This window comes from Parambassis ranga, chromosome 13, assembly GCF_900634625.1.
Source record: "Parambassis ranga chromosome 13, fParRan2.1, whole genome shotgun sequence".
Lineage (NCBI taxonomy): Eukaryota > Metazoa > Chordata > Actinopteri > Ambassidae > Parambassis > Parambassis ranga.
Window position 1 is genome coordinate 3,631,775 of NC_041033.1, and position 24,723 is coordinate 3,656,497.

Here is a 24,723-nt window from a genome sequence, read left to right on the forward strand (position 1 = left end):
TGAATTGCTTTCAGGATCGGCCACATTGTCCTTCCGTCCTGTACCTGCCTGTTGAGAACAATGTCTGCCCAAGACCGCAGTCATCAGCGGGACGTAGAGCCCAGCTTAGTTAGTGCTGAGGTGGGGCTGCGCCGCTCCCAGCTCTTCAGATCCGAGTGCCAGAGGCTGATTGAGGAAATGGACAAAGCCTGCAAACACATGCAAAATGATAACAACAAGCGACTCGGTAAGTAGTGGGAAAAGAAAGTACGGATTTCTGTTTAGCACATACACGTTTCTGTGGGTGGATTGCAGTTTGTTTTCGTTCTTCTGTGCAGATCAGAGGGTCACAGACATTACGTTTCAGAAGAAGGAGCTGGAGATGAAGCTGGGGGAGGTTATTCTGGACATTGACATGCTTATAGCCTTACAAAGCAGAGTGGAGAAAGCCATTGAGGCGTACAAAGAGCCTCTGAGAGTAACTCTTCTGTGTCTGGAGGAGAGGTGAGGCTAGAAAATGACTTCTCAAAATTACTGTGTGTTTACATCTATTTTATTCTTTCTTTGACAAGTTTATCACCAAGCACCAGGCACAGAAAACCCTGAGAACAGATTAAACAATAGTTTATGGTCTTGGTTTTGTACAAAAGTACATTCATAATAAGACTAATGGTTCTGTTGTGTTGCTTGTAGAATGAAACGTCCTCCCTCTGAAAGGGTTCTTGATGAGGTGGACAGAGAGCTTCAGAAGGAGAAAGAAGGTATGGAAGGGGTGATGTCCCTTCTCCAGCGTGTACTGGAGCAGATCACCGAGCAAATACGGTAAGAAAATGTGACTTTAGAAGGGAACAGACCTATGGTATATTCATGGTGCACGCACACACTAAATAAAGGCTGTTGTTTTACATTCCAGACTGAACCGATCTTCCAAGTACCACTTAGAAGAGGACTTGACGGAGAAATTTGAGGCTAAGTGCATTGATGACTCCTGCGCACTAATGACCACACATTCCATCACTGACAACCTGCAGGAGTCCAAAAAAAGGAACCCGGCTCTGTCAAAGTAAAATGCAATGTTCTCCTTTGGTTCATGTTGAAAAAGTTCATGTAAGTTCATGTTTTTAAGTTTTCAAATGTCTTTCAGCTTGATAGTGACTCATGACCAGTGGAAGAACATCTCGGATATCAACATAACCAAGGCGGAGCAGCAGATGACCAGCTCTCTGTCCCTGCGGACCCTGGTGGAGTCTGTCCTGGAGCAAACAGCTGCTGACATGCAGAAGCAGTTCCAGGCTACGAGAGCAGCTTTTCAGCTCAACATCCAAGAAATCAAGTCAGCCAAGAGTCAGATGGAGGATAAAATGTCTCAGGTGAGGGAGGCGGCGTTTCACTGCTTCCTTTCAAATATAACTGACCTATTTTTATAGAATTAGTAAAGCTCATGGGCGGAGGTAAAACTCAGTTCAGTTCAGTTTTATTTATATAGCACATCAGAATCAGAATTGTCTCATAGCACTTTACAGAGACCCAAAACCTGAACCCCCTTAAGAGCAACAGTGGCAAGAAAAACTCCCCTTTTAACTTAACTGTACTTCCCAGAATCAAGGAAATGTTTAAGTTCAAGGGTTGAAGAGCTAGGTCAGGACGGCTTGACTCGTCCTCGGTTGAACTGGCTATGTACTTAAGAACAAGCCAGTTGATAAGAACCAGATGTGGAAACACACACAATGCCAGAATTAGTTGCCCAATTTGGACACCCACTTTCACACACACACACACACACGCAGACCATGCATACACATACACACACACAGACAGGCTTGGCTATAAAAGCTCATCAGCTTTTAGATTCGGGGGGCTTTTATCTGAACTTGCTGGCTGTTACTTGTCAACAATTGATCTGAATAAAAGCTCTTGACTTTTTGTTCGATTCAAATTGAAATTATATTGTCAATTTGACTCGAGTCAAATTGACAAACACAGCTGAACTCAAGTGAAGGTGTAGAACCATCTGAAGGATGATCAGAAGAAATGGACGCACCTGAGTTCAATATATGAGAGTCACAGCGAAGGCTCTGACACTTAGGACCATGTTATATTTCACTTTTTCTTTTTTAATACATCTGCAAAAATGTCAACAATTCTGTGTTTTTCTGTCAATATGGGGTGCTGTGTGTACATTAATGGCTGCAATATAACAAAGAGTGAAACATTTAAGGGGGTCTGATCACTTTCCGTACCCACTGTATGTTTAAGCGCCTATAAGCCTATGTTATGTGAGTTTGATCCTTTCCAGTTTGTTAAAAAGGAGACCATGTTTGATCTAGATTAGAACTAGATTTCCATGTACTGCAGCTTGAAATAATTTAGTCCATATCCTCAGTATAAATGCTCAACAGAGGCTGCCTCATCTGTTCCCCGTAGGTTCAGTCAGAGATTGCCAACCAGCAGAGAACCAGGGAGGACCTCCATGTGGCCATCACAGAGAATGAGGAATTTCTGACTTTGGCTGAGGCCCGGCTGGGTTTGCGCGGCCAGCGGCCTGGCAAAGAGCAGTGCTATGATACAGCACAGTCCCATCTCCTCACTGACGTCCAGAGGCTCAGAGCTCACATCAGCAAGTAAGTTTGACACACACACATACTTCAAATGGTATTTTCTCTCTGCTTCTGTATTGTATCACTCTCACAGGTACTACCTGTGTAGGGCATGCCTTTAAGATCCCATCTCTATATCTCTGTGCTCTCAGGCTGCGGAAGGAAGTGGCCCAGTCACAGAAGCAGCAGAGGGTGCTTCTTGAGTGCCAGCGGAATTTGCAGGAGAACATCGATACCAAGGCCACCTCTCTCTACATCGACGAGGTCATCTGCACCCAACACAGGGAGCCTATCGTCATACACAACTTCTGAACAGGCGGAGGCAGGTCTATGTCATCTTAGTATTTGCACTCAGCTTAACAGCTTTCAGTCAGTCTCACATAGCTTTTTTCTTTGGTGTATTCTCCAAGTAAAAATTATTAAAAAAAAAAAAGTTTTTTTTCAGGTTAGACACTAGTCAGTTATTATAACAACGTATGAAGGAAACAACTTTGATCTAGTCGGGAGAAAGATTCCTCACAACTTGTTGCAATTGCAGTACTATACTACTATATAGAATATATATAGTAGTATAGTACTATATAGTATATTTTAGGTCTCTTCAGGAGTGAATAAGCATGGACATACTTGGTTATTATGTAATAAAGTATGATCTTAACCAACTGCAGCTCCTGCACATGTATTTTGGTTGCATGCAGTAAAGTAAAGAACAGACAGACAATAATGCATTCTTTCATTTATAAAGTATTTATTAATGGTTTATTTCACAAAAGTGAAACAAACTGAGAAGTGTGCAGAGCTCAGGATGGCATGTGTAGAGAACAGCTCTGCTAAAATTCCAAAAGCCACCAAATCAAATAATGTGCCCCATCATGCACTTCCTCTACATGACTCATTGTTTTTAAAAAATATGTAAACATCTCTTCAGCAATAATAGGAGCTGTATGGTTTTCTCTTATTTTCTGTTGTAAGTAGCTGTACTTGATATATTTGGTTATATTGGGGAGTGTTAAGGCTTACTTGAATATATTATACTCTGATCTGCTGTTTCTTCATATAAAGGTATAAAGGTAAACATTAGTTTGAACATCAAAACAGCCCAGAGGCAGCTCATCCATTGTTAGGGGTTCAAGACAATGTAGACTTGGCACTTCACCTAAAAACACACAGAAACAATGAGTTGAAACCTCTGACTATAGGAAACAGTCAACAATGTGCACACAGAGCTGCTGTGCTTCAGGGATGTACCTCATGCCAGCGCAGCGTGGGAACAGGGAGAGCCAGATGACAGTGAGGGCAGGTGCTGATCTTGTCTGGGTCACTTCCATCTTTACAGGGACCGTGGCTGGGATTGGCCGAAAGGGATTTTGCTTTAAATGTGCTGCTTAGCCTAGCAGTAAGCCCCTGAGTGGAGAAATCATCCTGCTCTTCCTCCTCTGACTCAGACTTTTCATTATACAGCTCGGCCTCCAAAGCACACTGCAGCTGGTTTGTAGGGAATATAGACAGGAGCTGTATGTTAAAGAAATGCCACATTTCCAACAAAATATGATGTCATATATTTTTATGTTATCATTTTAATTTACAGATGTAATAGTCAATAACCTCACAATTATTCTTATTTATTTAATATTCCTTATTCCGTTCATAATCTAAGATTAGTCTGAGGAAGAAAAACATGTGCATACCTTATGTTCTTCTATCTCCTCCTCTGGAAATGATCCCAAACATGTGCCACAATGCATTGTGTTTTGTACTGCGGAGCAAAGCACAACAAGAGTTAAACACCCCACTAGGAGAAACATTCATCTAGAGCTTCACAGAGATGTTTTTGTGGATCCAGAGTTCCCTTACTGATTTTAGCTGCGCTGCTCTGAGTTGGAGGAGGACTGTTGTCGGTGGCTGAGCAGGTGGAGCTGTGCTCTTGCAGGTCTCTGAGCTTCACGTAGCGGCTGCACTCCCTGCACAGCTCAGTGCGACTCCCACAGGCCAGAGAGTGTTCGTCCAGCTCCTTCCATGGCAATTCAATCTCACAGAACACACACTTCTGCAGACGCTCCACACACTCGTCGGACTGGGAGGCAGAGCAGAGCGTACAGATCAACAGTGAGAGTCTGCGTGTATGCTGTTTATTCACAGTGACCACTCAGGCTACAAGGTATGACTCACCTCATGGTCCAATAGCTGACAGCGTTCCATCTTCTTGTTACACTTGGAGCATCTGACCTGCAAACATGCAGTGTTTGTGTAGAAACACGTTTTTTGTGGGGTTTTTTCTAGCACACATCAAGCATCAGCAAGTTTTATTCTAAAGACTTAGCTCCAGGAAATGAATGTAAGTCAGTTTAATGAGCTTCAACCGCTGGACAGAGGACGTGTGTGTGTGTACCTGGGTGTGCTGCTCCTCCCTGTGTTGGGCGAGTTGATCTCTGGGAACTGTTTCATCACAATCAGGGCAGATGCATAGGAAACGGCTACAGTGTGTTTCATGCAGCGCAAAGTTGACCTCTGCGACCTCCTTGTGGCTTGAAGAGATACACAGAGTAAAAGGGCTACAGTGAGGGTGAAACCCGCTAAAAACAGACACTGTTTACTGTACTTTAGATGCTATGAAGGAACACATGTGTCACAAAAAGTCAGGTTCTTCATTCAGTTACTAATTATGTAAACAAATGCATGATCCATTTCTTCACAAATAAATGAATTAAACTATCAATCAATTCTCTTTCTGATGCAGATGTTGTAAAGGAAGTAAATTTAAATACCTCTGCCAGAAAGAGTTAAAAATGTTCCTTCCCATTTCCCATCCCTAGCTTCTATTCTCCCTTCCATGACTGGTACTGCAGCCAATTTTAAATAAAAATAAAATTCCTTTACACTCGTGGCTTTTGGGTGATTCATGTTGTTTTTCTATATTACAGTAAATACAATATATATAACAAAACATACGTCCAGAGCAGGAAGTTATATTGAAAGTAAAAGTGAACAGCTATTGTTTTTTAAAGAGTGAAGTCATGCGCCTACTGCGTCAGTCTGCAGTTTATTATGGGCTATCTGACTGTGACAGAGACATACTGTCCCTTAGTTTCTGTTTTGTACCCTGACCTCCTTCTATCTTGCTTATTTTATTTTTTATTAAAAAAAATACAGAATATCAAATGTTGAACAACTATAAATTACAGAGCAGCAGTTCACTTCAAAGTATAGAAGACGTCTTGAAGTGGTAGCCTGTAGGTACTTTATTAGCCCCACAGGACTTTACCCCTTTGCTGACTGGCGTCAAGTTATCTTATTTTTCTTTTATCTCCTTTCTCTTTCTGTACTCCAAAAGATATTTTTTCAAACTTCCATTTAAAGTGACGCCCAGTTTCTTTATATCCCCTTACCACTGTATAACCAAAACGTAAACAAGCATATTGTAACTGCTTTGGCGTCTTTAATTCTAACAGAAACCCCTCACATGAAGTAGCCTGCACTCTTACCACTGGCCGCAGGTCCGTGTCGCCTCTTTCTGCTCCATCGACAGCAGTTCTTTAAGAATCCACTAAATGCTGAAGCTTATTCTGCAATGCCGTCTCATTTCACCAAAACAGAAAGTGAAATCATCTGTTTAAGCACATGTTGATGGTTAGCACATCTACCACTAGGCGGCGCCCGGGAAACCTGTGATTTCCGTGCTTCATTTGTACTGTACAGAGCATAGGAACAGCGGGTTTATTAAATGTAGCATATTAATATTCATTTTTAAATTAGATTCTTGGTTTAACCTTTTGGGGAGAGCTGTTTTAATAAGTGCCCAATTGTTGCTATATATACAAATTATAATAAAAACAAAATCTAAAAAAGTGTTCCTTTATTTAAAGAATATTTAAACACTTAAAACATAAAATATACATTTTCTATTATCATTAACATGTTCCGTATAATATGGACTGTTATTTTGATATTTGTAACCTTTATAATATTTTGCTAATGTAAGCTGCTTTTGTGCAAAAGGTCCTAATCGCAAAGTTTCCGACGGTTCTTGAATGTAACATACGAAACTGTTTTGAAGAAGAAGGCGCGTCCCCGCGTCGCTATGGAAACATCCCGGAAGTGTCCGCTGTTTTGGTGAGCTCAGCTGGTTAAGAGTCATTCACTGACTGACAAACGAAGGAAAGTAAAACTTCCTGTCTTTGTTTATTTTACCGTGATGCTTGCTGGAAGTTTTTATTTACTTCGTGTCGTTTTGCTCCAGTCTCGTGCACGAGAGACACTCCTGTGATTTGCTCGCGCGCCTTACATGGTAAAACATTAGCAGAAAAAATGGCGACTTAAATGTAGTTTTAATGTATCCACTGTATTCTTTATGACAAGATCAATGTTTGGACATGTAACGGACCATAGGGTAAATAATGTTAAAGCTTATATAGTCCGCCATTATGAACTAGGTTATTTGAATGATTATGGCTTATGTGGCAGCTATATCCACAGTAAGACAGTATTTTTGGCATTAAGGACATCAAGGGCATCCCCATGAAGCCTAAAATGTAATGTCGAAGTGCCTCGCCTGTGTCTCAGTCCCCCCTGTGTGGACATGTCCTGCTCACCCATCCATCCTCCCAGTGTTGGGACCACACCCCCAGAGGCTCTGTCCCTCCTGCAGCAGCGCCTGCTGTTGGCTGAGGAAGGGACCGAAACTCTTATTCGAGACATGGGTGAACTGGGAATATCTAGGGCCCAAATCCTTGGACATGCAGGGAGAGCTGACCCCATTCAGCGCCCTGCAAGTCCCTTGAAGATGAGCTGGGGTCCGGGGGATCAGGGCATGCTGTGGAAAAAGTGTGATTCTCTGGTGAGCCGGGTGTGTCGCATAGAAAGTCTGCTACAGACTCTTAAACTCACCGTATTCCGTCTGGAGACTGAGAGAGAGCTGGACCTCGGCCACACAGGTAAGAGGAAGCATGTTACAATCAGAGCATAGCTATATGATACTGAAACAAACTCAGAGTTCAAACTCTCCTTAATTTTCTGCTTCTTCTTTTTTTAATCCTTGCAGCCCATCTGAAACAGCAGATGGCAGCGCTGCAGCAGGAGAGTGAGGAGGAGCAGCATGCATCCAGGAGGGAGCTGATGAAGATGCAAGACCAGCTCCATCAGGCTTATCGGGACAGAGATGAAGCTTGCGCAGAGGTGCAGAGGATGGGGCAGACACTGGAGGCTGCCACTGCTGCCAAGGTAAAACTGTGATAGAAACAAAAGTCTGGTCATGTTTTCAGACATGATCCTTATAAACTGTGGAAATGGCTTCTTGTTTAGCATGACACACTTTAGTTGTAATTCATTTGTCTTTCCTTACAGATCGATGTGGCTTTGGCTGCTGAGGAACTGAAGACTGTAAAACTAGAACTGAGACAGAAGCTAATGGAGGTGAGTGTAAATGTCCCTTTTACACACTGTTCTCCCCCATTCCCAAACACACAGTCACAGCAAACATACATTTATCATTCCCTGAGGATAGAAATCAAAAAAATGTAAAAACAAAACTTGAGTCTATTCACCTTGCTGGGTGGAATGAGGAACCACTGGAGGCAGGAAGAATTAAAATAAAAGTACAATAAACAATACTATAGAACGACAAAACAACAAGAGAATAAAATAAAATAAAACAGTATTATTAGCAGTTATTAAGGAGATAAACACATTGATCACTGAGAAGACTAACAACAGTAACTAGAAGAAAATGCAAGTTTGATTGCTGCAGCTGAAGCATTGCTTTGAACACTGATGTGAACGATTGTCTATGTATGCCTCTGTGTGTCAGCCTGTCACCATGGTAACAGCAGAGGAGACCTCAAGAACCACTCCAACTTTGAGAGCCTGGCGTGTGGAAACAATTCGGAACTAGAAAATTCTGAATTCAAGTTTGATAGAGCAGCATCTAATGAGCGTTTCAAGACTAAAATGGAGTCTGTAGCTTGAAATTTGTAGGAGATACATTTGGCAGATGACCCTCGTTGAAGGGCTCTCTCATAGACTCCCATGTTAAAAATGACACCGAAATTGCTTAATATTTGAAAAATTATAATTTCTTGAAAAAAACTTGATGTTGACCCAGAATGTCCTCTGTGAGATTTTGATAGTTGAATGGCTGAAATCGGTCAATGTATGCTGAAGATACACTGCGCCAAAAAACATACGGAAGAATAAAAAAGAAGAAAGAGGGTGAAGAACAAGAGTTTGATTACTTGCAGCAATCAAACTTATAAAAGTGATCAGAATGGTTAAACAAGTAATTATACGATAAACAGGAAAAGTAAGAGGTGTGTAAAATTAAAGAGTTAAAATAGTAGAAAACAGATGACTCATAAGACTCATAAGACATGTCAGATGACATAACTACAACAAAATGAAGCACACGTGGAGGACTAAGACATTCAGGTGAATTTCTAATAATTCTAATAAAGAAAAAATAATAATATATAAAATAAAATAAAGAATTAGTTTCTGGAAGGCCGTTCCATTATAGCATCTTTAAAGCTATTTTTACTATAGCAGTAGCAAACAGGTCCCTCAAGAAGGGCTGGTCAGAGCTGAACTTTGCATGTTGGGGCGTACACTCAGACCCATGAGAGAATGTTCAGAGAGAATGAGACCACACAAATTTGTCTGGCATGAAAAGATATCGGAGGAGCTTGTAGACAAAGGCCAGGATTTGTTTGGAGATGTTTGGTGTGAGCTGCAGACCAAACACAACAGAAGAACCTCATAACAACTGTGGAGGAGGAGGTGGAGTTGATTTGTTATCACTGCTCTAAATTCTGCATCATATCAGTGTGCGTGAAGATAAAATATATATCTGAGTGGTAACAATCATCCTAAAACATTAGAAAATCAATTCAAGAATTGATCGATAAGAAGAAATGGCTGTAGTTACTTTTCCACTAAAGAATTACATCCACTGCCATGTTTGTTGTTGTTTTAAGTATCCACTATGTTAAAAAATATGTAGTATTCCAAAAATGATAGGGTGTCTGTTTAAAGATTTACCCAGAGACAAACCTTTTTTTCTGGCCAGATAACAGAGCAGATGAGGCAGGAGTCGGCCCGCCACCTCCAAGTCATGAGATCTCACAGCGAGCTTCTTCAGCAGGTTGAGGAGATGGAGAGGGTGGTGGAGATGGAGAGGAGACAGGTATGTATTAGAGCTCACAGGCTGATAAATGTGTGATAACAGCAGCTAACACACCGTCTGCTTCCGGCCCTCAAGGTGCAGCTGCTGCAGTCTGACTGCCAGGCCTTGCGTGCTGAGGTCCAGTCTAGCCGGCAGCGACTAGAAGAGGAGAGAGAGAGAAGCAGACAGCTGGAGGAGGGCTGTCAGCAGCTCAAAGAGCAGGCGGGTTAGGAAACTTAACCAGTCTGCTTTTATGTTTACATTAATGCTTTCAGATTTCTGTTTTTTCATGCTACATGAGGTTCATGATGATGTTTGGATGTTCTTCTGTTTAATTTCACAGCAGTGAAGGACTCCCTTGTGTCTGTGCTGAAAACTGAACTGAAAGTAAGTAAATTAGGAATTAATGCATTCTTATTTGTTTTGCAAATGTATATCTTAATATACTGTATATTATATGCTAATTTATAGCGTGTTAATCTGGCCTGTTTATTAAAGTCATCAGGGATACAGTTAAAAGTAAAATGGGATTATGTTTCAACATTAATTCCCCCCTCTCTGCTTTATGTGTTTGAATGAAGAGCTGCTGAGTCGGTGTTCCCAGCTCAGTTCTGCCCTGCCTTCTTCACAAAGCATCATCAAAGCTTGAAGGTTGTGACTTGTGGTTCTGTGTGTGTCGCACAGGATGAGAGAAGTCGTGTGGTCAAACAGCTGCAAGAGCAAGACCTGTTGCTGGAAGCAGCCAGACGCAACATTCAGACTGAGCTGCAGATGGCGCTAAGAGACAAAGCTTGCCTACGAAAGGAGCTGTGAGTGGCTCAGCTTATACCCACTGTGATGTGTTTCTGCAGTGTGTGCTGTAACTGCACATCTGGTTTCCCACTGGAATATAAGTGCATGGGATGACAGCGTTATTAATTAACTTTACAATTTCCTGTATTTTTAAATCTAGATTTTTGTTTTATTTTTTACTCAGGTTGACAGTTAAGTTTTTTTTCTTGGATGTTGTTTAGTAGTATTATGAGTGTTCTAACAACAACAACAACAACAGTAGTTTTATGTATACAGCTGCTTTAATAGCAGATTAGCAGATCACCCAAACACGACACAAGAGCAATTTGAAAATAGGGAATGATAAAATAAAAATGATTATTTCATACAAATGAATACATTTAAAAAATAAACTAAAAGGGCTATAAAAAGACAATATTACATAAAGGTCTGTCTATAAAAATGGGTTATAAGAAATGATTCAAAGGGAGAGTGATTCTGTTATCTTGTTGCCCATCCTTTGATTTTCTGATCATGAAATTCAGGGTAAAATAACATTTACCAAAAGTAAGAGAGTGATCATCATCTCAGTCTAAAAGCTTTTTAAGAGGCTTTCTTTTCTACTGGGAGTTACAGACACCCAGGCTGATGTCAAAGGGAGAAGGATATAGAAGCACTTTTTAAAAAATCTACTGTCTGTCTACAGTGAAAAGCTCAGAGGTGAGCATGCCCACCTCCTGCAGAGATCATCCACGGCACATGAGACAGCGGCCACACAGAAGCAAACCATTGAGAGACTGCAGGGAGAGCTGAGCACGGTCAGAAAGGAATGTGAGACCAGGAAAAATGTGGAACCTTCAAATGATCAGGTACGTATGGTGCTATTATCACTGAGATGCAAACATAAAACAAAACCTCTTATTTGTGTATCTGGCCCTAAATAATTGAATCATTCTTCCATCAGCAGGTACGTCCGGTTGTCACAAAGCTGGAAGGTGAGAGGAGCGTCCTGGATGCTGAGCTGAGAGAGGCCAGGGTAGGATTACTTACAGTGCTGTCACACCTGATGCCTTATTGAATCATGTAGTGGTCATTGACTCATGTTGTTGAACCTGACTGCAGAGGGAGGTGGGATGTCTGCGCTCAGCCCTGCACAAGCAGCAAGATGAGACCAAGAGGCTCATCGCAAAGATGGCGACTTTAGAGCAGCAACAGGTGAGACAGCAACAGCAACATATAAAGGAAGCTCAGTAATACCTGTTATTGAATCAATATACAACTAATAAAGCTACAGTATACATGGAATACATGTCAAATGGAAGCTTGACTATCAATATTTATAATGGATGTATAAATTATATAACATACAACAATATATATTTTAAAATCTCAGATATAAACTGTACAAATCTCGTCCATTGATAACCGATACCCGATAATCTCGGCTGATATGATAACCCTCCAGTTTCTATGGAGCATAATTAGCCATCATTAGCTCTGGTCTACCCCCACCCTTCTTAGAGTAACATCAGGCAACTTGGTCCACTATGCTAGCTGCTAACATTGTCCTAGTTTGCTGTACAGGTGTGCAGTGTGACACCATGCATATGGTAACTATCTTGTGATGCAGACATTGCAGGGTGTTTGTGAGCCTGCAGAGGGAGCTGTCAGTCAGACCCTGGAAAACATCCTGAGCTCCCATGGCAGACTCAACAGGCAGACCCTGCACAAGGAGCAGGCGGGAGCAGAGCAGGAGCCGGCCTTTCACAAGAAGGACAGGTTAGAGCTGATCCCTGTGTGTTAGGATGTCTATGTTTGGATCATGCTCAGCTGTGTGACTGGTGGTAATATGTGTCCTCTTCTTCTCTGTGCCAGGCTGCAGGCTCAGAGAGAAATGAAAAAACACCAGGCTGAGGTAGAAAAACTCCAGGGACTCCTTATAGTCACTCAGTCCAGGAACAGCAGAGCAGTAAGACCGATGTCTGATCCACACAAAGTTTTTTTAGGAGCTATATGGACATTTTTTTCTCTCTGTTAACTGTAACACACATGTGAACTGATGCAAAAGAAAATAGAAAACTATTTTTGGCAAGATAATGTCACAAAGCAATTCTTTCGCTCCACCACATCCTGATCATCTTTATGTATTTACATCCATCCATTAGATGAGTTTATGAAAATATGTTTTCCATATTTGATTAACCTACTAAAGGTTTAATAAGAAATGAATTGCTGCAAAGAAGCCAATATGTAGTATGCATTGCTTATGGGAATCATAATGGTGCTCCACATCTCTTTTTTTGTCATGACACCTATATTTACTAATGTTTTGATGTGTGTGCATGTCCTCCAGCAGGAGTCCTTACAGAAGGCCTTGGTTACAGCCAGAGAGGACAACAAGAGGCTGGCCCGCAGTTTAGAGCAGGCCGTGTCCACCAGCACCAGTTTACACAGGAAACTGGATAAGACCCGAGAACAGTACCAGGCCACCATCATACTGAGGTATAGTACAAGACATATATGCACCTGAGGTATGAAAGTGTAGTGGTTGAATATTACACCATGACTACTAAAAATGACTTTTTGTAGTTATTTTAAAAGAGTGCAAACATAATGATTAAATATCCACAGTAGTGAACACTAGTGTTACTTACTAGTCTGGTTTATTGTTAATGTGAACACTCAGGTATCTGTACATGTCCATTATTTTAATGATAACTAGTGGAGCCTCTGAGGCCTTTTCCAGGTGAATAATTCTATGTGTGATCACTGCATATTGCAGAGATGACAAGCTGCGTGAAGCTCAGATGAAGATCGCTCATTTGTCTGCAGATCTGAGCGCTGTGAAGCAACAAAGAAGGGAAGACTATGAATTGTCCATGAAGACACTGCAGCGAGAAGTTTCAGAGGTACTGAATGGTGGAAATCTTTGCACAATATTATGCATACTAGCTGTGATGTGGCTGAATGTGACTAATTATTTTTTTCTTCATCATTTTTTTAAGCTGAGAACAACAGTAAAGGATTCAACAACCAAATCATGTGACCTGTCAATGACCAATCAGGAACTGCGCAGGCGGGTGTCTGAGCTGGAGCGGGTGGTGTCCGAACAGAAGGCTGGTATCAGAGAGCACAGGGGTCATCTGAGGCACCAGCACAGAAGCAGGGACTCTCAGAAAGAGGTAATGCTAATGCCCAAGATATAACACACATATTAGAAGCATTTCATTAATGCTGAGTGGCATACATAGCATACCTTCCCTCATGAAGCTCTTTTGAGTTTATGGCACACACATCACATCACATCACCTTAAATTTACCTAACCTGACAGAGACGGTGTCATTATAAACAGCTGAAATCTGTGTGTGTACTGTAGATATTCAGTCTGTGATGCTCTCAGCAGAGACTAGAGGAGGGCACCAGAAATCTGTGTGAGAAAGGACAGACTGACAGAAAGCTCCAGGAGGTCAGGGTGGAACCTGAACAGGTGAATGTTTTTTTCTAGCATTACCACATTTTATATATATATATATATATATATATATATATATATATATATGTAGCTAAAGGCTTGGCCTTGATGTACTTCATAAAATAGAGTATTTTCAGTAGAACTACTATACTACTACTAAATATACACATATTATATACTAAAATTAGGATATGTAAAATTAGGATATGAATAAAATATTCTGTTGACTCATGTAAGGTGGACAAATGTAACTTTTTATGTTTTTTGTGCATGCATCTTAACTCTGAGTGATTATGCAGTAATGCAGTGATAATGCACCTCATTATGATAACCGACTGATAACACCCCTTTTGATTCACCATATTTGGCATCCTCAGTCAAAAAATGGAAATCTTCCAAGCTTATGTGCTTTATTGTCATGTTTTTGTACATAAAAGATGCAAAAAAGTAGTTTAGATAGATTTTGACAATTACCTTCCTGCATGGTGGTACAGGGGTTAGCACTGCTGCTTCTCACTCAGAAGGTTCGTCCTCCGTGCGTGGATTTTCTCTGGGTACTCCAGCTTCCCCTTACATACTAAAGACATGCATGTTAGGTTAATCGAGGACTCTCAAACGGCCATAGGTGTGAGTGTGAGCATGACTAGTTGTTTGTCTTTCTTTGTTAGCCCAGTGATAAACTGATGACCTGTCCAGGGTGTACAATCTCTGTGACCCTGTGCGGGTTATGCTCCAAAGGCCACTATACAGCATACACCAGTTTGATTCACACATCAGAAGCTGCAGAACCCTAAAAGAAATTCTGTAGCAGCAGCCTTAATTTAAACCTTCCGTTAGCTAGTGGTATCTATTTTCATTTCAGCATTTAGAGCATCATAAAAGACCACATCACCAAGGTAAGTGACCCGATGATAGATCCACTGCAGTATGCATACAGGGCTGGCAGGGGGGGGTTGTTGATGATGCAAAGATATTCATCCTAAACGTCATCCAGAAGCATCTGGAAATACCAAACTCCGCAGCCAGAATCTCCACAAGGCTGTGTCCTATGACGAACAACTACAGGTCTGTTCGATCCAACTGTCACTGGACACACAGCTCAGCTCTGCAGGATTTTGGGATGTGGGGTGGAAACTCATGCCTGGAGCTCAACATAAAAAAACAAGGAGATGACAGTGACCTACTCCCATAAACAGACACAGATGGCTAAGGCAGTCACCACCATCATTCAGGGTGCCATTCATTTACCTTGGAACGATCTTCAACTTACTGAAGTTTTCCTTTGCCATCATTCGGGACTAATAGAGACATTCTCAGCACATTATGCTTTCATTGAAAATGGAATAACTTTTTCTTTCACTTGCTGGTTTCACTTCATTTCTCTGCTAAACATTGTTAAAGTCTGCTCAAAAATCATTGAACAGCCTGTCCTGAACTCTGTCTGCCTCATGTGACCAGCAGACTGTAAAATCAGCTCACAGGGTCTTACTTGACTGGCTCCCCTCACTTCGCTGTCCAGGCTGCAGGACACAAAAAAGGAAGATGACTTCATCCCTAGGGTGGTCCCACTCCTAAATACACACTGACTCACTTATAGGAACGAAGCAGCTACAGAAACAAACACATGTAGGATTCTTTACAATATGTTTTTACTGTAGTTTTTAAATGTATATTAAATATAATAATATACAAAATGAATACAATTTTGTAAATGTTCAAGGCCTATTTGAGAATGCTGTAGTGAGTCTTCTCTTTGTGTCTGTGTCCTTTGATGTGATTGTCTTTTAAGCTACTTTCATGCCCCTTTTATAAATAAAGTTTTGAATTGAAATGCATTGAATATATCATTATATTATGTCACACTAAAATAGAAAATGCACTTTCTTTGTCTAGAAGCTCTAATCGGCTCTACTCCTTGGGGACTATTCTTTTGAATTGAAGTCAATTTTTGTACAATTACATTAATAGGAAGTGGGCAGGCTGTCCATAAGTGGGGCCCACTATTGCCTCCTCTCTAAGAGATTAGTGGTCAATGTTCTGACGGTGATTCGCCTGATGTGGACCACTTTTTGGAGGTCCAATCCTCCTCCCTACAGCCCGGGTCTGTGTACTCTACCATTGTTAGACTGGAGAGACTTAATGAAAATAATATGTATCATCAGCAGTCACACCTTTTAATGCACAATTAGAATGTTGGCTGACTTTTCCTCTGCCTCTGGGTTTACATGTCATTAATCCTGTAAAGCTGTCACTGTCACTTGTACTTGCTGTAAGCAGATGTACATCACGTAAAGCAATGTTTGCACTCTGGTATCCGATCTGTGTTTACACTGAGTGAGGAGAAACTTTGAATGAGACGTGTTGGAGAGAGTCTGTCAGCCTGGCAGACTGACTGTAACTGGTTTAACTGATAATCTTGTTGTACGAGCAGCCGTCTGGTTTGCACAGCTTGGTTGGTGCTGTACTGCGAATGTGTTGATTCCTGTCTGCTTTTGCAGGTTACAAGCAAACAAGAGGCAGATTGGGAGAGATGGACGGCTACCATCCAACGCTGGGAGTCCAAGAGAGAGCTGGCTCACATCGCTGGAGAGCACCAGCCTGTTAGGACACAGCTGAAAACACAGCAGCGCTGATACTGACTGTAAGTTTCCCCTCTTTCACACACACACACCTGACCACACGATGGCGATCCTTTGTATTTATTCAAACAATAAACAGCGACCAACAGAGAGGAAGAGATAGCAGCCACGTGTCAACTAGCAGCTGTAGAGTCAGATGTGTGTGTGTGTGATGTCTTCCACGTTTATCGATCACAATTTAACATTGGTCAGGATGGAAACATGCACGCTCTTCAAAACAAACTGTACAGCAGTAACATCTCATAGGTGTCTGTCCTGTACAAAGATTCTTTTTGTACCAATAGATTCTTTATACAAAAGTACGTCTCTTAGATAACACTGTACAAATATATGACTCCTGGTCTGCCATGTACAGTGTTGTGTTATTTGGTGAGATAACTGTGATCATGTGATGTGGGCTCACGCTCTCCCTCTCAATTGATTCCTGGGGTGTCTTAAGATCACTTCAGTTCATCAGGAAACACTGAGATGTCAATAATCCAATAGCAGAAGTCCTTCAGTTTCCAGAAGGGACTCTCATATCAGTTCGTCCAATGACGTCGAGTTGTTGCCCGTGCCTCTCCGATGTCAGACTGATACACCAGTTGTGTTGAGATGAGTGTAGATAGAGACACAGAGATCCTCCGCTTGGTTGATGCTCTTTGCTACAAATCCTGAGAAGAACACTCATCACGTGTCTACCTTTGTTTCCTGTTTTTTTTTTTTTTTTTTTTTTAGCTTTTAGGTTTGTTTTAAAAAAAAGTCGACAATTCTTAAAAACCGTACAAACACTCACAGTAACAAGAGACCAATGCAGGCAAACGACACACCAGTCATGACGGGTTTGACGTTCGGCGGCCACAAGAGTGCAGCGTTACGACACAAATCCAACACCGAACTGAGAGAACACCAATGATGTTTTGGCAGGCACTGGGATGCTGCTGTAAAATTGGTCTCTGTCCAGTTAATATTATGTACTAAAATCACATCTGTTACCAATCTTCAATCTTCACATTTATGCCGAGTTGTTTTTTTTTTTTTTTAGTTGATGCTACAAAGCAGAGAAACAAGTGAGGAAACATGTTGCATAATTAAAAACCAAGTAGCGTATGACTGCTATGCTTAATGTATGATATATCTGCTAAATAGAAAAATAGATGATTTAAAAATAAATTTAAACATAGAAAAATATAGAATCAAATGATACATATGTATACAATCAATGGCCATGTGACCCATGCGTCTTTGATTAGTACAGAGACAGAATTGTTAAAGAACAATTGATGTATGAAATTACAATGAAAATGTTCCTTTGCATGAATGGGATGCGTCCACCGTGCATCGCCTTCTTGTTGTCTCCGGTAAATGTGTGATGTAGCCGAGGAGGGGTGGCTGGGAGCTTTAATGAAAGTCAACAGGCCGCACGTTGAGGTCACCAAACTGAGCATTTGTCCGCGGGGTTCATGGGGGAACTCTTCGGACAGTGGAACACGCGGGCGAACTCATCAAACTGGGAAACGCTGCCAATCACTCTAGAGGAGAGGAAACATGGAGAACAGTGATAATGTATACGGAAAACATAAACTGTGCCATAGTGTGTTTCATGATCACATCGCCTTTGCTCCCCTTCTTACAAATACACACTGTGATCCTCCGTGCGTTTGTGTGCTGTACCTGTAGTGCTCCGGTGCATGTTTGTCAGTGAGAAGCTGTAAGTAGATGGACTGAGATCTTCTCTTCATACACCAGTTCTGAAAAAGTAGCATGAACATAACAATACATTAGTAAAAGTTTGATTTCTTTTTACCACTCTGCTTTTATCAGGAAGAGATATGCACTGTTTGCATTGATGAGATTCAGTGAAACACAAAAATACAATTCTTAAAATTCATATCCTCATTGCACCAAGGATGTCACTATTATTTTTTTATTATTATTAATATTCATAGCAGCATTAAGCAGATTTGGCAGATCAGCAGGCTTTTCAATTGTTGATGTGAAGACTACAGTGAAGTAGTGGTTTGTAGAGGCTGTAAAAAAACAAAACCTTACTCTCTATTATTAAGAGATAGTTTTTTGATTAAACCAATATTCAAATAAATTGTACTTGTATCTTTACAGCTGTGTTATGTGCTGCACAAAGGCATGTTGGAGTCCTCTGTTGTGGCACCAACATATATATATATATATATATATATATATATATATATATATATGGTGGATTGGACTACTTGCTGTTTCCCTCCAGCCAGCTGGGCGTAGTTTAAGAGAGATAGCACCCAGGAAGAGTCAGTGATATTCAGGGCCCACTGAGATTCTGTTATTTTAGATCTTGGTGAAATTTCCTGTTTTTGTAACTTTGCCTGTAAATGAGGGTCAAATGTTACACTGTACTTGTTGCTATGATTGTTCTCATTTCCACATTAATTGGCACGTTACCTAAAGAATCCCCTGATATTTGTGATTGTTAATACGTTGCTGTGGTGAGCGCCTCTCGGTGTGCTGTGGAGCTTTGTAGATGTGACCACATTAGTATAGGCCGAGGTGGTTGAACTGCCTCAAGCTAAAAGAAACGCTGCTTTTTATTCAGCGTGGACACACACACACACACACACACACACACACACATGACAGTATTTCGAATGGATGTGAGCACATCCACAGAACTTTCATATCACTTCCCTTTGGCGAGAGCTTTATAAAATGGGCTAAAACACTCCACGTTGCATTATGAAGTGTGTCTACATTCTGCCGCTGTAACATTAAGCCATGAATTTCAATGAAAGCATTGAATTTAAATGATGAGTCATAATAGTTACCAGGACCAGGGGTGGCCTGGCGCTTAGAGACACAGCAGTGTCATCAACAGTCTGCTTTTGATCCATCCACTAGTTAATGCATCCATCAGCTAATGTTAGGATCATATACAACTCCTACCTGCTTTCTGTGATCAGCGGCTCCAGCTGAGAAAAGCAGCTAAAAGGATTGAATATGTATGTGTTGAAAGATTGTCGCGTGAATTCCACCGAGAGGCTTCTGTACCTGTGCAAAGGCGATGAAGAGCAGCTGTTCGTGAGTGTATTTGAGGCCTGGCAGAGGCCTCTCTGGACCGTGTTCCCTCACCCACTTCTGATATGCCTGAGCAGAGAGAGAGAGAGAGAGAGGGGAGCGTGGAGGGGAATAATGACAAGTAGAAACAAATGAGGAGATGACCCCTCACCCTCAAGACGCAGGATCTAAGCGGATATTTAATGATGCTCACTCACTATGTTTAATTCAGATAATGTAATTCATTGACATGACTGACAGGTTTTATGACATTGTTGGTGCTTTTATGATTTATTTAAAAGCTGCATTCGCTCTCTTTGTACTTATCTGAATACACAACACTTCATCTCAGGTACACTATTGACATTTAGTCAGTGTGGTAACGCTCATAATTATGTAAAAATAATTCATAATGTGTCATTACTTACATAGTACGACAGCTTTAGGCCTCCCATGTCTGCGATGTTCTCCCCCAGTGTCAGACGGCCGTTCACCTACACACACAGGAAAAACTCTTCTGAAGTTTTCAACATTTAGGAGGTAATTGATTGAGATTGAGATGAAAACACTGTTACCACTCTAATATATGCATGTACAAGACACCTGCAAGCTACAGCCAGAAAGCCCTGCATGGACACAAAGACTAGGAAAATGGGAACACAAATGGGCTGGTGCTTTTAAAATTATACTAAAAATGATTACTAAAAATACTTTAATACCCAATAATCATGTTACTTTTTTAACCCTCACAGGTAACAGTGTATACGTGGCATGAATATGACACATCTGTGTGTCACACTATTTATTGGCCCTGTGCTCTGACAGTACAAAAAGCTCAGCCGTCTCCCTGCTTCCACACTGAACCAACCCAACAAAGCGAGCTGCTTTGTGTATGCTACACAAATATGCTTATGCAACCTGTGTCATTTTATGATCTAATACTAGGTGAGTAGGTGAGAAATTAATAGCATGATTTCCCCAGGAATAAAAGCTAGGACACTGGAAAGAAGTGGATTGAAGACAATGAAATAAAATGTCATCCGTAAGAGGGAGAGTTTGGCAGAAGCCGACAGCGACTCATATGCACTGATCAAAAAAGCTGTCATTACGTGGGTAAGCATAAAAAGGTATGGGGGTATATCTGTGGTGCTTAATTATGAGTTTAATGACACACTTTAATGAGTATGTATCACTACAAGAAAGGATTCTCTGCACAATGAAAAAAGTGAATCCTAACCCTATAAATAGATAGACTGGTATGAGCTAGCAAGAGTTGACTAGTATTGATAAATCAGAATGAATTCAATGTTGTTCATCTTGTGTATAATATTGAATTATTTCTTACATACCTTTGTAATCATGCATCTGTTTTTAGAAACAAATTGTGTAGACCAGCTAAGCTGTTACACACACACACACACATGAGCTATATGCTACTGATGTTACTACAGCAACTGGCCTCATCTCTCAACACTGTTTGCTACAATCATCATCATCATTTTAGTCAGTTGTTGATCTGGTTGTGTTTTACTACACCTCACTGTTGTTTATTAGTTTGTGGCCCTAAAATCTCAGTGCTGTTATAAAAACTAAGAACTTGTGCGGTGTGTGTGTGTGTGTGCATAAGCCCACCCTCTGATTATACACAGTGAAGTTGTCGTAGAGCTTGACGATACATTCAGCCTTCTTCTGGAACTTTCTGTAGGACTCCTCGGTCCACCACTGTTTGAGATTTCCATGGCGGTCGTACTGGCCCCCTAGGGACATGAACCATTGCATCACTAAGATGGAGGGCAAAAGGGCAGGGGAGGTGTTAGCATGGAGACAACACAACCTGCAACTTTGTTTCACAGTCCAAAGAAGTGCCCCGCATGCTGTATTTTGTTCTTTTTTTTTTGTAGCTGTAGAAGACAAACCAGGGTTGGTGCCAGTAGAACAACTTGTCCAGCCAAGTCTTTGGTTGACTGGTACAGAAGCTAGCATCGGTAGGTGTAGTAGCATAGATTTCACACCCTCTTTAATCATTGTGATTCATTTTAAAGGGCAGCATCTTTGATTGGAAATCAAAGTTATAGATTGTAGCTCAAAATAGCCTTTTGCTGCAAAGCCCACAAAAATAATAAAAACCTTGAGGATGTGCAACTCAAAAACTGAGAAAATGTAAATGTTGACGTTATTGCAATGGTTTATGGGTAAAAAAAAACCAAACAAACAAACAAAAGGTTTTCATTCTCACCCCAGTCATCATATCCGTGTGTCAGCTCATGGCCAATGATGGCTCCTATTCCTCCATAGTTAAGAGACCTGGCAGCCAGAAAGAGAATGGAACGTTACGTTACATTTTATTGTTGTATTGAAGTTCTCACAATAAAAACAGGGATATGTCCTGTTTCATTTATAAGAAATTTAGTCTTGTGGTGGCAAATTTTAAGTCTACGAAATGTTTTTGTGTAACTGACATCGTTGGGGTCTCCCTTTTTCTAGAAATGTGAATTGAATATGAAGCTAGAGCATAAAGAAAGAAAAGGGGTCGTCCAGGGCTCACCTGGTTTTTGTATTTGTTTACCGAGTAAACAAAGTTCAGTGAATGCTATGCCACGCTTCACTAGCAGGTAGGTAGCTAAGCACCTGCCTTTTCTCTCCTTTCCTGATGAACCCATACTCCACCTTTTATTACTAACAATGCATGTCATGATGGTGTTTAATCCATATAGTCTTTAAATACATTTTTCCTAGAGATGGGAAAATGGCTGATCTATGTTCACATGCTAATTCTTTCAATACAGTCCTACATATTTAATTAGTTATTGTTGGCTACAAAATGAGGAAGAACCATTGTGGTCAGCCATTGTGTATGCCAGCTGGTGGCGTGAAGCAGTCCTTGTGTATAAACCACGACATGGTTACTTGTTGTTTTGCATTTATCTTGCATTTATCAGCTGTCTGCCTCAGTCTGTGCTGTAAGCCATGCTATGCAAATAGATACAACAGTAATGACGCAGCGTCACCTCCCGACCTCTATGGCACAAACTCTGCTTCTAAGTTCCCAGATGGCAGTGCCCATAGGCCAAGTATTTATGGGCTTTAGTGCTGTACAGTGGGTGGAGGCAGAGCCTAGCTGTCCACCTCTATATACAGTCTATGTTTGTCCCCTGCTGCATGTTTCTGCTCTGTCCAACCACACCTATAAAACTCACTTTGTGAGACTCTTGTGAAATTATTCAAACATGAAACCCCCATTGATTAAAAAATGTATAACAGATAGCACAGAAAACAACCTTGTCAGCAGTTTTAGGTGCTTACTTTTATAATGGTTGTGGTTATGGGAGAAATGCTTTTGAGTTGAGCAGTAGAGGCCCTGTATCCATCTTGTTTATGTCCTGCTTCCTTCCTCTCTGGTTCTCAGCGGCTGTCTTTTAGAGCTTATCCTACAGAATTAGAGGAGCTGCTTAGATTTTGTGTCTGTAGTTTTTGTCTCAGAGATCAAATGTTTGGACTGATTGGAGGTGTCTCATTACATTCAGCTATTTGACTTTCTTTCTTTTGTACTATTGTCCTCATTGCACATTCCGCTCAGCCACACCCCATGGAGAAAAAAAAAGTTGCACTTGAGATTTAATTTTGGTTTCATTTAGATTGCTATTGAATAAAATTCAGCTTAATGCCACATTTTCCTTGTTCACATTGATTACAAAGCATCAGATATGTGAGGTAGAAATCAGCACTGGGACCTTTTGTGTGAACATAAATCTTAATTTCCCAAGCTGTTAATTAAAAACAAACAAACAAACAAAGCAGCCTGTAACACAACTTCCACATGTTCCAAAAACAGCAGGTTGCCTCGCCTCACCTCCCCTTGACCTCCCATTTTCACTCTGATCAGGAGCGGTGTCTTTGCCGCACATGCAGATATACAGAGAGATGAGAGGGCAGACTCGGGGCTATTCACATGGCTACGTCTGAAAATGACTTTCTGACAGCTAGTCGATATGCTGCCTCACACTGGGCCCGACTCCCCCGCTAAACTAACTGGCTGATTGAAGCTTCATTATACTTGACGTGATAGTGTAGAGGTGTGTGTGTGTGTGTGAGTTTATGGGAGGTTAGGGCTACTGCAGTAATAACTTCAAGGGGACAGGCACACATGCACGCACACACACACACACACTTACACTATGGCTCCTGCAATCATCAATTAATATTGATTAGCATGCATGGCAGCGGATAGTGGTGATCACCTCTAATGAAGACATAGAAGTGTTAGCTAATGTTGGGTACACATACTGCTAGATCTAATTATCTCATATTTGTGAAAGAGTGTGTGTGTTTGGAGAGTTGTATGAATGCAGAAAGTGTAGTTACTTGGACTGTGTTGTATGCATTAGCTTAGATTAGCGTTTAATCCTGGGAGCAGCGGTTTTCTCCTCAGTGAATAGCTTTAGCTAACAAAGGGCATGTGGAGTGGGGTTTGTTGTTTTTGGTGCTCTTTCCTTTGTGCTGTACTGCATCGCTTTCTTTATGATCTCACTAAAAACGTCTAGACTGATTTCCTTCCTTCATGGCAGCCTTTTCTCTTTCATTTACACCAATACTATATGGAAAGAAAATCAACAGGCAGAAAAAGTGTTCAGTGTATTCATGCATAATCCAGACAGTTAGCTGGAAAATCACGTTAGCATTATATTAACATCATGTCAGAAATGTATTCATTTGCCATTTTAAACCTTTAATGTACTGTGTTGGTAACATAACACAATCTATTGTTTGTTACAGTACGTTAGTCCTGAACTTTATTTAAATAAAACAAACAATAAAATCAAATTTTAAGTCAAAATCTTACACATACCCAAGTACAAACTACCCATCTCCTGTTTCGCTATAGAAATTGGTAGGCTAATTAGTGTTAGTGTAGCCTGTTACTAAAGCTGACACACTATTAAAGATAATTAATGAATCATTTGTGTACATGAAAGACAGCATAGGGCAGATGTAAGCCGGGTTAATGAGGAATCTGTGCTTGAGGTGAGGATATGTCATACTCGTAATTTATTTGTTTAACTGTACTTGAACTTGATCTACCATTT

The 24,723-nt window shown here is 40.9% G+C and overlaps 4 protein-coding genes across 12 annotated transcripts in view; 2 read left to right on the forward strand and 2 right to left on the reverse strand.

The window, feature by feature from the left end:
* Positions 1–43: 43 nt before the first annotated feature.
* Positions 44–3,193, forward strand: tekt1 (tektin 1). Its single transcript, XM_028420220.1, has 7 exons — positions 44–226; positions 318–483; positions 673–801; positions 893–1,042; positions 1,124–1,349; positions 2,404–2,600; positions 2,729–3,193. The coding sequence occupies exons 1-7, from the start codon at positions 61–63 to the stop codon at positions 2,886–2,888; spliced, it is 1,194 nt and encodes a 397-aa protein (XP_028276021.1). The 5' UTR covers positions 44–60; the 3' UTR covers positions 2,889–3,193.
* A 111-nt stretch (positions 3,194–3,304) lies between these two features.
* Positions 3,305–6,205, reverse strand: xaf1 (XIAP associated factor 1). The gene is made up of 7 exons (XM_028419689.1): positions 6,059–6,205; positions 4,966–5,101; positions 4,746–4,802; positions 4,431–4,650; positions 4,265–4,332; positions 3,825–4,061; positions 3,305–3,732 (listed from the first exon to the last, which is right to left on the reverse strand). The coding sequence occupies exons 1-7, from the start codon at positions 6,094–6,096 to the stop codon at positions 3,697–3,699; spliced, it is 792 nt and encodes a 263-aa protein (XP_028275490.1). The 5' UTR covers positions 6,097–6,205; the 3' UTR covers positions 3,305–3,696.
* Positions 6,206–6,670: 465 nt separating this feature from the next.
* ccdc150 (coiled-coil domain containing 150) overlaps positions 6,671–24,723 on the forward strand; it is a 64,823-nt gene continuing 46,770 nt past the window's right edge. The window contains exons 1-17 of one of the 9 annotated variants that reach the window (XR_003671627.1): positions 6,671–7,507; positions 7,615–7,793; positions 7,917–7,985; positions 9,634–9,750; positions 9,826–9,955; positions 10,073–10,116; positions 10,414–10,538; positions 11,207–11,369; positions 11,465–11,536; positions 11,623–11,715; positions 12,131–12,279; positions 12,376–12,469; positions 12,854–13,002; positions 13,283–13,409; positions 13,506–13,682; positions 13,878–13,988; positions 16,472–16,491. Coding sequence is in view for 8 of the 9 variants with exons in the window: in XM_028420301.1 (XP_028276102.1) it covers positions 7,153–7,507; positions 7,615–7,793; positions 7,917–7,985; positions 9,634–9,750; positions 9,826–9,955; positions 10,073–10,116; positions 10,414–10,538; positions 11,207–11,369; positions 11,465–11,536; positions 11,623–11,715; positions 12,131–12,279; positions 12,376–12,469; positions 12,854–13,002; positions 13,283–13,409; positions 13,506–13,682; positions 13,902–13,988; positions 16,472–16,606 (2,265 nt within the window). In the remaining variant the exon portion in view is untranslated. Of the gene's footprint in view, positions 7,508–7,614; positions 7,794–7,916; positions 7,986–9,633; positions 9,751–9,825; positions 9,956–10,072; positions 10,117–10,413; positions 10,539–11,206; positions 11,370–11,464; positions 11,537–11,622; positions 11,716–12,130; positions 12,280–12,375; positions 12,470–12,853; positions 13,003–13,282; positions 13,410–13,505; positions 13,683–13,877; positions 13,989–16,471; positions 17,088–24,723 lie in introns of those variants that run through there. The other 8 variants (XM_028420301.1, XM_028420306.1, XM_028420307.1 and 5 more) reach the window with 8 other exon arrangements.
* ecel1 (endothelin converting enzyme-like 1) overlaps positions 17,837–24,723 on the reverse strand; it is a 38,970-nt gene continuing 32,083 nt past the window's right edge. The window contains exons 13-18 of the mRNA XM_028420300.1: positions 21,876–21,943; positions 21,272–21,396; positions 20,068–20,133; positions 19,634–19,729; positions 18,266–18,342; positions 17,837–18,123 (exon numbers count right to left, since the gene is read on the reverse strand). Coding sequence (XP_028276101.1) covers positions 18,024–18,123; positions 18,266–18,342; positions 19,634–19,729; positions 20,068–20,133; positions 21,272–21,396; positions 21,876–21,943 — 532 coding nt within the window. The 3' untranslated portion in view covers positions 17,837–18,023. The remainder of the gene's footprint in view (positions 18,124–18,265; positions 18,343–19,633; positions 19,730–20,067; positions 20,134–21,271; positions 21,397–21,875; positions 21,944–24,723) is intronic.

What these genes read in the sequence shown, in the direction of transcription:
- tekt1 (XM_028420220.1), top strand. Translation starts at nt 61, where the DNA reads ATGTCTGCCCAAGACCGCAGTCATCAGCGGGACGTAGAGCCCAGCTTA. An exon ending in CAGATCACCGAGCAAATACG is followed by an intron (nt 802 to 892) that starts GTAAGAAAATGT and finishes TTTACATTCCAG; the next exon opens with ACTGAACCGATCTTCCAAGT. An exon ending in CTCAGAGCTCACATCAGCAA is followed by an intron (nt 2,601 to 2,728) that starts GTAAGTTTGACA and finishes CTGTGCTCTCAG; the next exon opens with GCTGCGGAAGGAAGTGGCCC.
- xaf1 (XM_028419689.1), bottom strand. Translation starts at nt 6,096, where the DNA reads ATGGAGCAGAAAGAGGCGACACGGACCTGCGGCCAGTG. An exon ending in GTCAGCTATTGGACCATGAG is followed by an intron (nt 4,651 to 4,745) that starts GTGAGTCATACC and finishes TCTGCCTCCCAG; the next exon opens with TCCGACGAGTGTGTGGAGCG. An exon ending in CCACGCTGCGCTGGCATGAG is followed by an intron (nt 3,733 to 3,824) that starts GTACATCCCTGA and finishes GTGTGTTTTTAG; the next exon opens with GTGAAGTGCCAAGTCTACAT.